Source organism: Aquarana catesbeiana, linkage group LG01, assembly GCF_042186555.1.
Source record: "Aquarana catesbeiana isolate 2022-GZ linkage group LG01, ASM4218655v1, whole genome shotgun sequence".
Lineage (NCBI taxonomy): Eukaryota > Metazoa > Chordata > Amphibia > Anura > Ranidae > Aquarana > Aquarana catesbeiana.
The window spans coordinates 672,587,603-672,600,506 of record NC_133324.1 but is presented as its reverse complement, the minus strand read 5'-3'; the positions used below and the strand labels follow the sequence as shown (position 1 = coordinate 672,600,506).

The 12,904-nt window shown below is 38.4% G+C and overlaps 1 protein-coding gene across 6 annotated transcripts in view; it reads left to right on the top strand.

Moving 5' to 3' along the window:
- Positions 1 to 11,276, top strand: part of EGF (epidermal growth factor) — a 196,526-nt gene extending 185,250 nt beyond the window's left edge. For all 6 annotated transcript variants that reach the window (XM_073602421.1, XM_073602430.1, XM_073602404.1 and 3 more), the window contains one exon: positions 10,525 to 11,276. In XM_073602421.1, the coding sequence (XP_073458522.1) occupies positions 10,525 to 10,555 (31 nt within the window). In that variant the 3' untranslated portion in view covers positions 10,556 to 11,276. The remainder of the gene's footprint in view (positions 1 to 10,524) is intronic.
- The last annotated feature ends 1,628 nt before the right edge of the window (positions 11,277 to 12,904 follow it).

Here is a 12,904-nt window from a genome sequence, read left to right as displayed (position 1 = left end):
GCCGAGTCTAAATTAAGGAAATGGCAAAGCGATGACATGCTGTATTGACGTGAGACCCTATCAAATTAGTGAAAACCCGCAGATTTTTACAAACAGCTTTTGTAAAAACACATTGAAAATATTTATTATTACCTCTTATATATGCAAAATGATAATGATTAAAAGCTAACGCGTTTACAGTGTTTGTGAACAGGGAGGCACATTGCAGGATTAACCTTCTGTATCTCTTACATCCTGCTTGAGTCCTGCCAGTATTTAGACTACGTATATACAGGTGCTGGGTGAAAAAAACACCCCAGACTCCAAGTGAAATTGTTCATCTCATTCAGGAATGCTCTTTCTATGGATCCACAAAGGCAATATTAGTGAATGCAACCCCAAGGCTTACAAAGTGATCATTTCTAATATATCAATGAACTTTACCCTCTGTATTTTGGCTCAGTACCCTTTAGTTATATCAGAAACAGTTAATGGGTATCAGGAACATGCTAAGCAACCATTTGTTCTATAAACTTATATATCAAACACTTTCATGAATGTTGGGCAAAAGTTAGCCATAGATATACATGATGGTCTTTCCCACTATCAGATGATTATTTAACTTAACACACATATTGGTCTTCTCCAAGTGAACATTAATGTCTGTTAACCACTTCAGCCCCGGAAGGACTTGCCCCCTTAATGACCAGGCCATTTTTTTGCGATACCGCACTGCGTCGTTTTAACTGACAATTGCGCAGTCGTGCGATGCTGTACCCAAATAAAATTGATGTCCTTTTTTTCCCACAAATAGAGCTTTCTTTTGGGGGTATTTGCTCATCTCTGCTGTTTTTATTTTTTGCGTTATAAACAAAAAAAGAGCGACAATTTTGAAAAAAACAATATTTTTTACTTTTTGCTATAATAAATATCCCCCAAAAAACGTAAAAAAAAAACAAATTTCTTCATCATTTTAGGCCAATATGTATTCTTCTACATATTTTTGGTAAGAAAAAAATTGTAATAAGCGTATATTGATTGAATAGATTTATGGAATTTTTATAGCATTTTTACAAATTTTTTTTTTTGTTACTAGTAATGGCTGCAATAAATAATTTTTTATCAGGACTGCAACATTGCGGTGGACAGATTGGACACTTTTGACACTTTTTTGGGACCACTGACATTTACACAGCGATCAGTGCTATAAAAATGCACTGATTACTGTATAAATGTCACTGGCAGGGAAGGGGTTAACACTAGGGGGTGATCAAGGGGTTAAGTGTGTTCCCTAGGTGTGTTTCTAACTGTGAGGGGATGTGACTCACTGGGGGAGGAGATAGATCGCTGTTCCTACTTAGTAGAAACACACAATCTGTCTCCTCCCCTGTCAGAACAGGGATTTGTGTGTTTACACACACAAATTCCCATCCTGGCTCTCGTGCCTGCGATTGTGGGTGGCCAGCGGCGATTGCCCTCGTCAGCCATGCGCATCAAGCTCCCCGCACGCCTACTGTGCCTCTTGAAGGAGCCGCCGTACATGTATGGCGATTTGCTCAGGAAAGCCAACTTGCCGCCGGGAGCCGGTCAGGAAGTGGTTAAAGAAGTTAACCCTCATTGTCAGTCTTCAGGAAAACAGAAGTCAGGGCTTTTCTCTCAAAGAATAGGTGCAGGTACTCCTCCCTTCTGAGGCACCCCTTGTCTCTGCCCCCTACCCACCTCTGAGCACTATCCCTTGGTTCCACCCCTTACTCACCTCTCAGTACCACCCCTTTCAGAGAATACAGAACCAAGTATAATTTTGTGGTGCTAAGTAATTTTTATGGGCTTTGTTAATGATAACAAGAGAAGCAATACAATAGATGCTCTCCAGATACAAAATACCCCCCAGCAATAATAGATCCTCCTAACAACAATAGATCCCCCCAGCAACAATAGTACCCCTGCAACAAAATACCTCCCAACAACAACAGATCCCTGCCAGCAACAATACAGTATATCTCCTAACAGCCAGCATCAATAGACCCTCAAGCAGCCAGCAACAATATACCCCTCCCTCAACAGTAGATCCCTACCAGCAAGAACTACCCCTCTAGCAACATAAGATCCTCCAGCAACAATAGACTCCCCACCAGCAACAACAGACTTCCCCAGCATCAGTAGACCCTCCATCACACCCCAGCACCCCATTCAGTGCTGGAGGTGCCAGAACTGCATACCTCCTCGTTCCTGCTGAAAGAAAGCCCTGACAGAAGTAATTGACTATACGTGCTGTACAAGAAGTACATTTATTAGTGGGATGGGATTTTCTGATCCATTGGTGTGTTATTTTATAAATACACCACCAATGTTTCTATAGCAAAAGAACCAGCAGATATAGCATGCAACATCTCAGTTTTAAGTGAAAGTGACAGAATAGAGAAAGCAGAGCTCAAGAGAGTTAATTCAATTGTTATTAAACCCAGTACCCTGATTTCACTATATCTGGTTCCCCACAGTACACAGAACATGGAACTGCAATTATTTTAGTAAATATAAACTGCTAAATACCTTTTCTCATCCGCTGTATATAGCAGTCTTGTGACTTCTATCAGTGTCCAACCGAGCACTGGTTAAGGCTTGTAGGAGGAGTTTTCATTCTCCTTTGACTGTCCTAAGAGGCTGCACGACTCCTCACCCTCTGTCTGGACAGTGCTGATTGGCCATTTGCTGATCACATGCACCCTCCCAAAAAAAAAAACTCTTTAGCAATACGCATCAAACTGAGCATGTGCAGAGTGTCCCCAAGGCTCTGTACTAGCAGGAGATAGATTGGGAACTGTGGAAGAAGGGAAGGATCAGAAAAGACAGGATCAAGCAGCCTTTTTGCAAGATTAACTCCTTAGGTTCTACAGTGAGTATAACAAGCATGCTTTACTGCATATACAGACTGATTTTTACTGTTGTGGGTTTAGTGACACTTTAGGAGCATTTTAAAGGTTAGACTTGTACTGCAAAAGAATGGATGTTGCCTTACTAACCTTCTGAAAATGGTAGTTGGCCTGGCTGTCTTTAGCTGTAACACTTTCTGAGTAACTGACATAGAATAAACATGCAGCAAGTAAAGTCATTTTGGGGAAAAAAAATGGCCACAAAGTTGGAGAGGCTTTTAAACTAGGTGTTGGGGGAGGGTTCTAAGGAAGTGACAGTCAGCAGTGAGCAAAGGACAGAGGGTAATATTGAAGCCAGTACTGATAATATAGCCAGAACGTCTAATCCAGGAGTGAATGAAGGGTCAAATCAAAAACAAAGCATGAGAAAACTTAAGGAGAATTTAATATGCACCCATACAACACTGAGGGGAGTATACACAAATGCTAGGAGCCTAGCTAACAAAATGGAGGAACTGGAGCTGCTATTATATGAGGAGGGCTTAGACTTTGTGGGAATAACTTGGTTTGACAGCTCACACGACTGGCTGGCAAGTATTCAGGGGTATTCCTTGTATCGAAAGGACAGGGAAGGTAGAAGAGTTATATATATCAAAAATGATGTAAAGGAGAGGAGCAACTGTGTGGGTAGATTAGCACTTCAAAGAGAAGAAGTAAGAGGGAAATGGATAGTGGGGGTATGTTACAGGCCCAAACAAGAAAGAGGAAGTGGACCTCCTATCACAGTTAGAAAGGGCAGCGAGGCAGGGAAATTTTAATTATCCCAATATTGACTGGGCAGAGGGAACAGCTCACTAATTAAAGGCCTGTCATTTCATGAATGTCTTGCAGGACAACTTCATGTCTCAATTGGTGTATTCTCCAACTAGAAAGGTTACATTCCTAGATTTATTCATTACTAAAATCCAAGTCTGTTCTCAGATGTGGCAGTACAGGACAACTTGGGATCTAGGGATCACAGGATGATCATATTTAGCGTAAATCATAGGAAAAGGAGGCATGACAGTAGCACAAAAACTCAAAAGTTCAAAAAAGCCACCTTTTCTGAACTGTGCTCAATACTACAAAACATCAATTGGGCCCAAATCCTAGAAACATTGAACACTGAGGAAAAATGGGAATGTTTTAGGAACATATTAAACAAAGGTATCACACAGTGCATTCCAATGGGAAATAAATATAGTAGAGCGAAGGTTAAACCTGGGTGGCTAAACCGTAACTTAAAAATTCTTATTAGAGAGAAAAAAATAGCCTTTAAAAAATATAAAGCAGGGGCGACATTATCAGCATTCTAACACTATAAGACTACAAGGACTGTAATAAGAAGTGTAAGAACGAAATCAGGGTGGCTAAAAAGAGAGACACATAGCAGAGAAGAGTAAAAACAAAATCCCAAGGAAATCTTTAGATGTATTAACAGTAAAAAAAGCAAAATTAGAGCACATTGCCCACATAAAAGAAAATTATGGGAGGATGGTTACAGATGACACAGAGAAGACAACTGTACTAAATGCTTTCTTCTCCTCAGTTTTTACACAGGAAAAGGAGGGATGTATTGACCATGACAGTATTATTAGTAACACATCACATGATATACCCTTATGGCTAACAGAGGCCGGAGTCAAGGAAAGACTAGATAAGTTTAACACACATAAGTCACCAGAACCAGATGGCTTACACCCGAAAGTCCTCAAAGGACTCAGTCGGGTTATAACTAGACCTTTGTTCCTAATCTTTACAGACAGCATACTGACAGGAATTGTACCAGCTGATTGGAGAAAAGCCAATGTTGTACCAATATTCAAAAAGGGGCATAGACATATTCCAAGGAACTAAAGGCTGGTCAGCCTAACATCAATAGTAGGTAAATTATTGGAGGGGATGATAAGGGACTATATCCAAGAATTTGCTGATGAAAACAGTATCATTAGTAGTTATGATGCCAAACGAATCTGTTAAACCTTCTATGAGGAAGTTGAACTGCCATCTAGATAGGGGGAGGCCTGTGGATGTGATGTATCTGGATTTGCAAAAGCATTCGATATAGTTCCCCATAAACGTTTAATCTACAAGCTGAGGTCTGCAGGTAAGGACCATTTGTTCTTGGATAGAAAACTGATTACAGGGACGCGTCCAAAGGGTAGTGATAAATAACGTGTACTCAGATTGTTCTGGAGTGGTAAGTGGAGTACCACAAGGTTCTGTCTTGGGACCAATTCTATTTAATTGATTCATAAATGATATAGAGGATGGGATACATAGCTCAATCTCAGTTTTTGCGGATGATACAAAAATAAGCATTCAAGAAAAAGAGGGTTTGGGACTTTAAATGAGGTAGGTATAGCATGGCTAAAAAATGAGTAAATGTAAGAAGACGTGTTTTTTTAAATACATTAAAAAAAGATGACATAGCAAAATGAGTACATGCGTGGTAAATAAGTATAACAATAACATATTATTAACCATAATTCATAAAAACAATCATAGCAACTTGGAGATTCACTTAAAGGGGGTTGTAAACCCTTGTGTTTTTTCACCTTAATGCACCCTATGATGATCCGGGCCACTCTGTGCAAAACGAACTGCACAGTGGAGGTAAGTATGATATGTTTGTTATTTTAAAAAAAAACAGAAAACGAGGGTTTTTCAACCCCTTTAAAAAGCAACATGGTGGGGTAACTTGGTAGTGAATAAAATAAAACCATCTAAAAAGAAAATAGTGCATCAAAATTGGCCTGACGCACCTTTCGTGATTTCCTACCACATCATCAGGGGCGAGTGCACCAATGTCTGTAAAAAACCATAAATAAAATTATATACTCCAATGTTACGCCCAAACACAAGGGAGACTATATACAGTATGTAAAGGAGGGGAGAAATGAACTCCCCTCCTTTAAGGACTTACATGTCAATTAAGTCTAGACCATGTGAACATGAAAACTGGTGGCTGCTTAAAATGTTCATCCCGGGAGATGAGGAAGGGCCCAACAGGAAAGCCAGACGCACATCATGATCCCCAGAGAAAAGGAAACAAGTGATCAAAAAGAAAAGCAAGAAAAACATTTGGGGTCCAATGCTGTAAAAGCAAATAAATCACGTAGACTGTGAATATATGAAGGTATATAATATTGTTGAAAAGTATTTAAGAGTAAATGGAGCCTAACACCAAGATAACAGGTGGATACAAATGAAGTGTGGACATAGTGAAAAAAAGCTATACCTGCTCAGAAGGAAAGGAAGAGTGCAGAGGATATAAGAAAAAGTATGAAAGGCAGCTAATCTGTCTTCAATCAAACACTGAAAAGCATAGGCAGAAAGCCCAGACAGGTGATTACCTAAAGCTGTGACAGAGAACCATGATCCACAGATTTGTGCAGTATGCTGCTGGAGGTGCTGCCAAGAGAGCTAGCATAGTGAAGTGGGGATCCTTATGTGCTCAGCATGAACAAATAGGCTCCTCCCAGCATCGCGCTGGCACAGCAAAAAAGGAAAGGCCCTCCTGCGACCAAAACAGCTTATAACAGTTAGACGTATGTGCCCATGTGCTGGCCACGATTGGAATCCCACTTACGCCAGCAACAGGACGCCCAGAGAGGGCACCGTGTACATGGTGTGGGGAAACATGGCACCGATGCGCAGTGGGACTGGCCTGCCCAGTCCCCCGCATCAACCAAAGGTGGATGGGAGGAAAGAGGGAGGGCGCCAGCAAGGGATCACAAAGATCAGACAAACATGACCACATATAAAATGTTGCTTTTTATTTTCTTTATGATGGACAACTGTCCTATACCTCAATATGTCATGTCCAAGTTGCTATGATTGTTTTTATGAATATCGGGTTAATAATATGTGATTGTTATGCTTATTTACCATGCATGCACTCATGGTTCTTCTATTTCTTGCATATAGATAGATGTACAATGTATATGTAAAGCACTGCGTAAATTGACGGCGCTATATAAGTACCTGAAATAAATAAATAAATAAATATAGATAGGGATGGAGATTTGTAATCCCACACACTTCATTTAAAGTCCCAAGTTCATACAAAAATAAGCAGGGCAATAACTTCACATCAGAATATAGAAATTTTACAGAAAGACCTGAACAAAATAATGGACAATAATAATAATGGGCAATTACATGGCAAATGAGGCTTAATGTGGAGAAATGTAAAAAAATGCACTTGGAAGCTAAGAACATAAATGCAAACTACTCACTGGGGGGAGAACCTCTGGGGGAGTCAAGGATGGAGAAAGATCTGGGGGTCCTAGCAGAAGACAGACTGTGCAATAGCATGCAATGTCAAGCTGCAGCTACCAAAGCCGACATTAGTGCAACTAAATTAATAGGGGACTGGAGGACTTCAAATACGAGGAGCAACTACAAGCACTAAATTTATTCTCGCTGGAGAAAAAACTCTTGAGAGGGGACATGATAGTGATTTACAAATATCTCAATGGTGATCCCAGCATAGGGAAAAAGCTATTCAATCTCAAGGGGTGTGAGCGGACATGTGCCCACACAATGAGATTGGAGGAGAAGTGGTTTAATCTTAAACTGTGCAGGGGGTTTTTCACTGTCAGGGTGGTAAGAATGTGTAACTCTCTTCCACAAGTGGTGATGTCAGCAGGGAGTATTGATATTTTTTAAAAGACTCTTGGACATGCATCTTAAAGAACACAACAAGGAGGGATATGGGAAATGATTATTGGCACTGACTCATGTGCACATACACAGGTTGAACTGGATGGACTGTTGTCTTTATTCAACCTTACCTACTATGTAACTATATGTAAGTCCGAACCTCTAATCTCCATATTTGTTCTGGGTCATGAAGCCATTGGATCAGTGTGACAGACAGGCAACTAGCTTTTTTAGAGGTCAGCAACTGTACAGCTTATATTTCCCTCAGTATGGCTATATGAATTCTATGCTGTAAAGTAGTATGCGCGTAGCCTACATATTCACTAGAAATTATGACATCCCTGAAACTTCCAGTGAACACCTAGGGTAAGGCATGATTTAGCTCACAAGAATCACCATTCCCACTTTGTATAGGCCACGGGGACCCTCAAATTCTTTCAAAGTTCATTGGGTTTTTATATTTTTTGACAACAATCTAGCCACTCAAGCTGTATGTTTTGTGGTCTATTTTGCCATTATTATTTGAATCACTATGATGGAGTGCATTCACCCACTTTTCCATGAAACAGTGTACATTTTTGGCAAAAGACCCCTTTAACCCCCAGGTTCCAACTAGAGATGAAATTTTGGAAACATTAAAAAATAATTGAGTGTGGAGTAGTTTAACAAATTGAAAGTGTATATAAATGTATGCTTGAAATAAAAGTACAGCTTATTCAGTAAATAAACTAAACTTGCTTTTGAAAATTATTTTTTTTATTACAAATAGAATAGTAAGGACTGTAGATGTTAAGAACATTTCAACTATACATGAGAACATGTAACCCCCCCCCCCCCCCCCCCCTTCCCTCATAATAATGTAAAAGCTTCCTGCAAATATGCATTTTCAGTTATTGACAGTGCTGATCCAGAAGCATATAATGCTCTTGCAAGAGCTTGATCAGTGTTCTCCTGATTTCCAGGTGTCATTTTATCTATAAATTAAGGCATTGTGTATTTTTGGGGGGCCGTGGTTTGTAACACTTCCTTGCTTGAAGATGCTGCTGGTGAAGAAACACTTTGTGATGATCCAAAAGCAGCAGAAAGAGTGTTTCTGGAATTCATTCAGATGACAATTTCATTATTGTCATCTTTTCATTCCATAAAGTATTTTTCATGTCTTTAGGGCACCTCTGGCATGCAAGGATGTGTTTTGTCATCCTCATAGCATTTGGAAAAGAATATTTCTTCTCACAGTATTTGCAAATTGCAGCATTGCTCTCTGCAGAAATTGCGCTGTAGAAATGTTTTCCAAACTCTAAATGCTGGTCTCACCATTTTACTGAGAGGAGGAAAAGCAAAATACAATTTACTGAGCAGACTATAGGGAAACATTATGCTCTGATGGTGGATAGCATTAGTAGGAATCATTTAAAGGTTATAAAGATATACAAATTTCTCAGACAAATTTACTCTCTTACCTGTCAATTACAGCCTGAGAGGACAGAAACTATAATCTACTGTATCCCAACAATCACCCAACTGTAGGAAGCACAAGATGGAGTCCACAAGCAAACTAAATTGGAGCCTTTCCCCTGCAGTGCCCCCTAGTGGCAGAAATGCATGATTTTCTTTTTCGAGAACTGCATTGATAAGTACAGTCTTAGAACTGAATTCAAGGATTTGCTTGTCTTCAGCTGAGAAAACGTGCAATAGTTTAAGACTTTACATAAAATCTCAGAGCTCTTTCATTAAGGTCTTCATGTTATGTAATTTAAATACCATGTCATAGATATATTATTTATCATTGTAAAGAAACATATTCCAAACTTTGAAAAAAACAGAAAAAAAAAATATTTTTTACCCAATTTTTCAGTTTTTTTTTTCCTGACCTTCCCCTCTCTTGTCCCAATAAAGGTATCTTGCTGCATTAACAAGAGATGTGCTAGATACCAGCTTTTGCGTCCTAGAATGCCCACTTTTATTAGAATGAGAACAATGGATGGCAGACTGGAAGGGTTTAATATAAACCGGAAACCTCTTTGACGAATCTCAGACCTCAGCTTTATTGACTTCTACTTGTAATTCCATATGATCCCCGATGACTTAGAATTCTCACAGACACATGGCTCATAAGAATATATGATGCATTGTGGTGGAGGTGGTAGAATGTATTTTTCTGCATTCATATGATGAATATAATGTATATGTTAATAATATGATTTCATATAAATTGCATTTAGAAGATACATACATCTCTTCATCATTTCTTTGTATACAATACCCACAGGCAGACATGTAAATGTCAACTAGATGTTGTATAAAAATGACCAACTGTATTTACAACAGAGGCAGACCACTTGTGTCTGTTACAGGAGACAGGCTCATCTTCATTTTATTTACCAAGCCTTGCTTAATTTGTATTTTCCTACATAGGATTTATTGCCAGGTGGATGTTTTCTTACCATTAATAAACATTGCGCTGGAAAAGCCTATGTCTCACAAGTGACATTTAGGGAGATGTAGTGCTGAAATGTCTCTTTGTACCACAGGTCAGGTTTCTTATTGCTTTTAAAGCTATGCCAGTATATTGGGTGTCAACTGAAAGCTTTTCTTCAAGGTAGCATTACAGCATATCATTTTCTGACAAGAACATTCTCTATATTGTATACATCTATCTTTAAATATGTGTGAGCATGCATATGTGTGTTATTGGGCATTCATTGCAAATTTAGGGAGGCTTTCTGTCTACAAAACCCACCAGCGAGTTACACCTTGGTTTTATTGGCAATGTAGAAATTGCATCCCCGGCTTTCTTCTGCATGTACACATGCTGGTGAAATTTGGTACTGCAGCTTGTTTAGTCAGGTAGGATATTACTCTATTAGTGTAATGTAAACAAAAGCCGGACTGGGTTCCTAAGTAAATAAAGTTTCAGTAAAATCCCTTGTACTTACTGTTGATTTTTCTGCATTCCTTCTTTTGTCAGTGGCCAGCAAGACTGTGAAAACGAAAAATGAACAAGTTATTGGTCTGTGAAGAATAAAGCAGAGCTTCAAGAGCGTGTAAACTAACATGAAAATGACTGTACCTACAAAAACTACAGCGTTCCATAATCTGATTTGTAGATAAATGCGAAACAGAAAGAACAGCTATTTGCAGCAATAAGAAGAATGTGAATCCTCTATGCAGTTGTGCAATTTCAACAGATTTACCTGGAAATCTTATTTGATTAAAAACTACTATGCTCCAAAATGAGCAGTTTTTAAATTTAGACATGAAATAGTTCACATTGTTCCCAGTGCTATCAAACAGGTCAGGCCCAGAGTGCAGGTGGACATCTTTTTTTGTATTTTTTTTAAGGAAAAGTCTCCACTACTATATAATAGTATTTTTTTGGACTGAGCCAATTAAGCAAAGTGATTGCAAAAAGCTTTCCAAGGACTTGCTGGTTAAATTCAGCCTCTTATATCCATTAGGTGGATTTGTAGACTACATTAAAGAAGATAGGTTTGGAAGTTTATGTCTGTGCTCGCATTTCACATAGTGTAACATAAAGGGAGTGATTTCCTAAGGGCTTGTTTATATCTCTCTGTATTCTTTCTATTCAATACTTTCTTGAGGTGATTGTAGCCGTATTAGTGCACTTGCAACAGAAATAATTGAGTACTGTCCGTGATACTTATTTTATTTGCACTAACATACAATTTTTTAGGACAAGCTTTCGGGGTATGTCCCCTTCTTCAAGGTCAGTACTGTTAGGACTTCAGAGAAGGGGACAAACCCCAAAGCCTTGTCCTGAAAAATTGTACGTTCGTGCAAATAAAAAAAGTGTCATGGACAGTATTTAATGGTTTCCTTCAATACATTTAACACTATGTAGCTCCATTCACCAGTTTTGTGTGCTGTGGTGCTCTAAACAGAAGTGCACTGCATTCCCATTGGTTTCCCCATATTACTCCTATTGCCGAAAAACATTTCAACCTCTTGCCATTTCTCCTGTATAAATCAATTATGAAATCAGACTGGAGCAGCTTTTACTGGTAATGCTAGGTTGATTTGATTCGGCTTGGTCCTGTCCACCACTTGGACCAATGCGGAGTAAGCTGAAATGTACAAACGCAAATGAATTACAGTGACTTCTTATCAAGCAACTTAGTCTGATGTTTCAATCAGACTAATGGAGTTCCAAAGCAGGTATCATCTGCTGTGATATCTCTAGTCTTCATTTAACCCATAAAACACACAGATTGTGTATATGGAATATAAAACAACAATTTTAAAATGTCTAAAAAAAATCAATAAAACAACTCTAAATAAAACAAATGATAATAAATATGTGTCTAAAAATGAATATCCAACAAAATACTGGAGTGTAACAAACTGTTTTATTCTTACTAGACTTTAATGAAAGCATACTGTATATACCATGGTAGCTTAAGATGGCCCCAAAATGATAGATGCCTTACTTTCTACAATGTACTATACATGTCATATACTGTTAAAAATACCTACATAACTCTCAAAACTTTGCATATCACATCATTATATAGTACATATGGCGCAATCTCTGAAAAGAATAGAAGGTTCGCCATGTATGCTCAAAAACAAAAAGGCAAAAAAAAAAAAAAAAATATAAAAAATAAAAACTAGAAAATTTAAAAGGGGACAATTATACTGAATTTTCCATCTTTGGCGGAGCAACCCCTGCCTTTGCAACCTACAATGGAATAGAGAGGTCAGATGCATCTAAAGAAAGACCTATAGACATGCTAAGGGATATTAGCCATTAAGTATTCCAATAATTCCCTTGTTGGTATAGTGCAATATGCTCCTCCACATGGATTCTACAAGTGAATCCTTCCCATTAATGAACAAAAACTTACTCCAGTCCCTTATTGGATATTGATTGTTTCATACGTATTTAGCATTGCCCCATTGGTAGTCTGTAGAAGCCCATTAATCAGGGATTTTTGCAAAGTTTAATACTTACTGAAGGGTAATATGGAAGGTCATACTTAACAGCATCAGCAGTGGGTTAATGTGAGTTTTTCTTGTTTTTTGTGAGAAGCCTTGGCCAACTTTGACATAAAAAAAAATAATATTTCCATTTAGCTTGAATAACTATTAGCAGCAACAACATCTAGGCTAGTATAAAACCTGTAGTAAATAATTCTCAAATCTTCTACATCACTCTTACCATGATGTATTTTGTTGTAGTTATGCAGCTAACATCCCCATATCTAAATACAATGGTATGATGGGCACCATAAACAAAATTACTGTGACAAACAAAAACATGTTCTTTATATTTAAAATGTGGTCTAACATTATTAGTAGTTGGTGAAATAATTGTAGAGTGGTAGCAG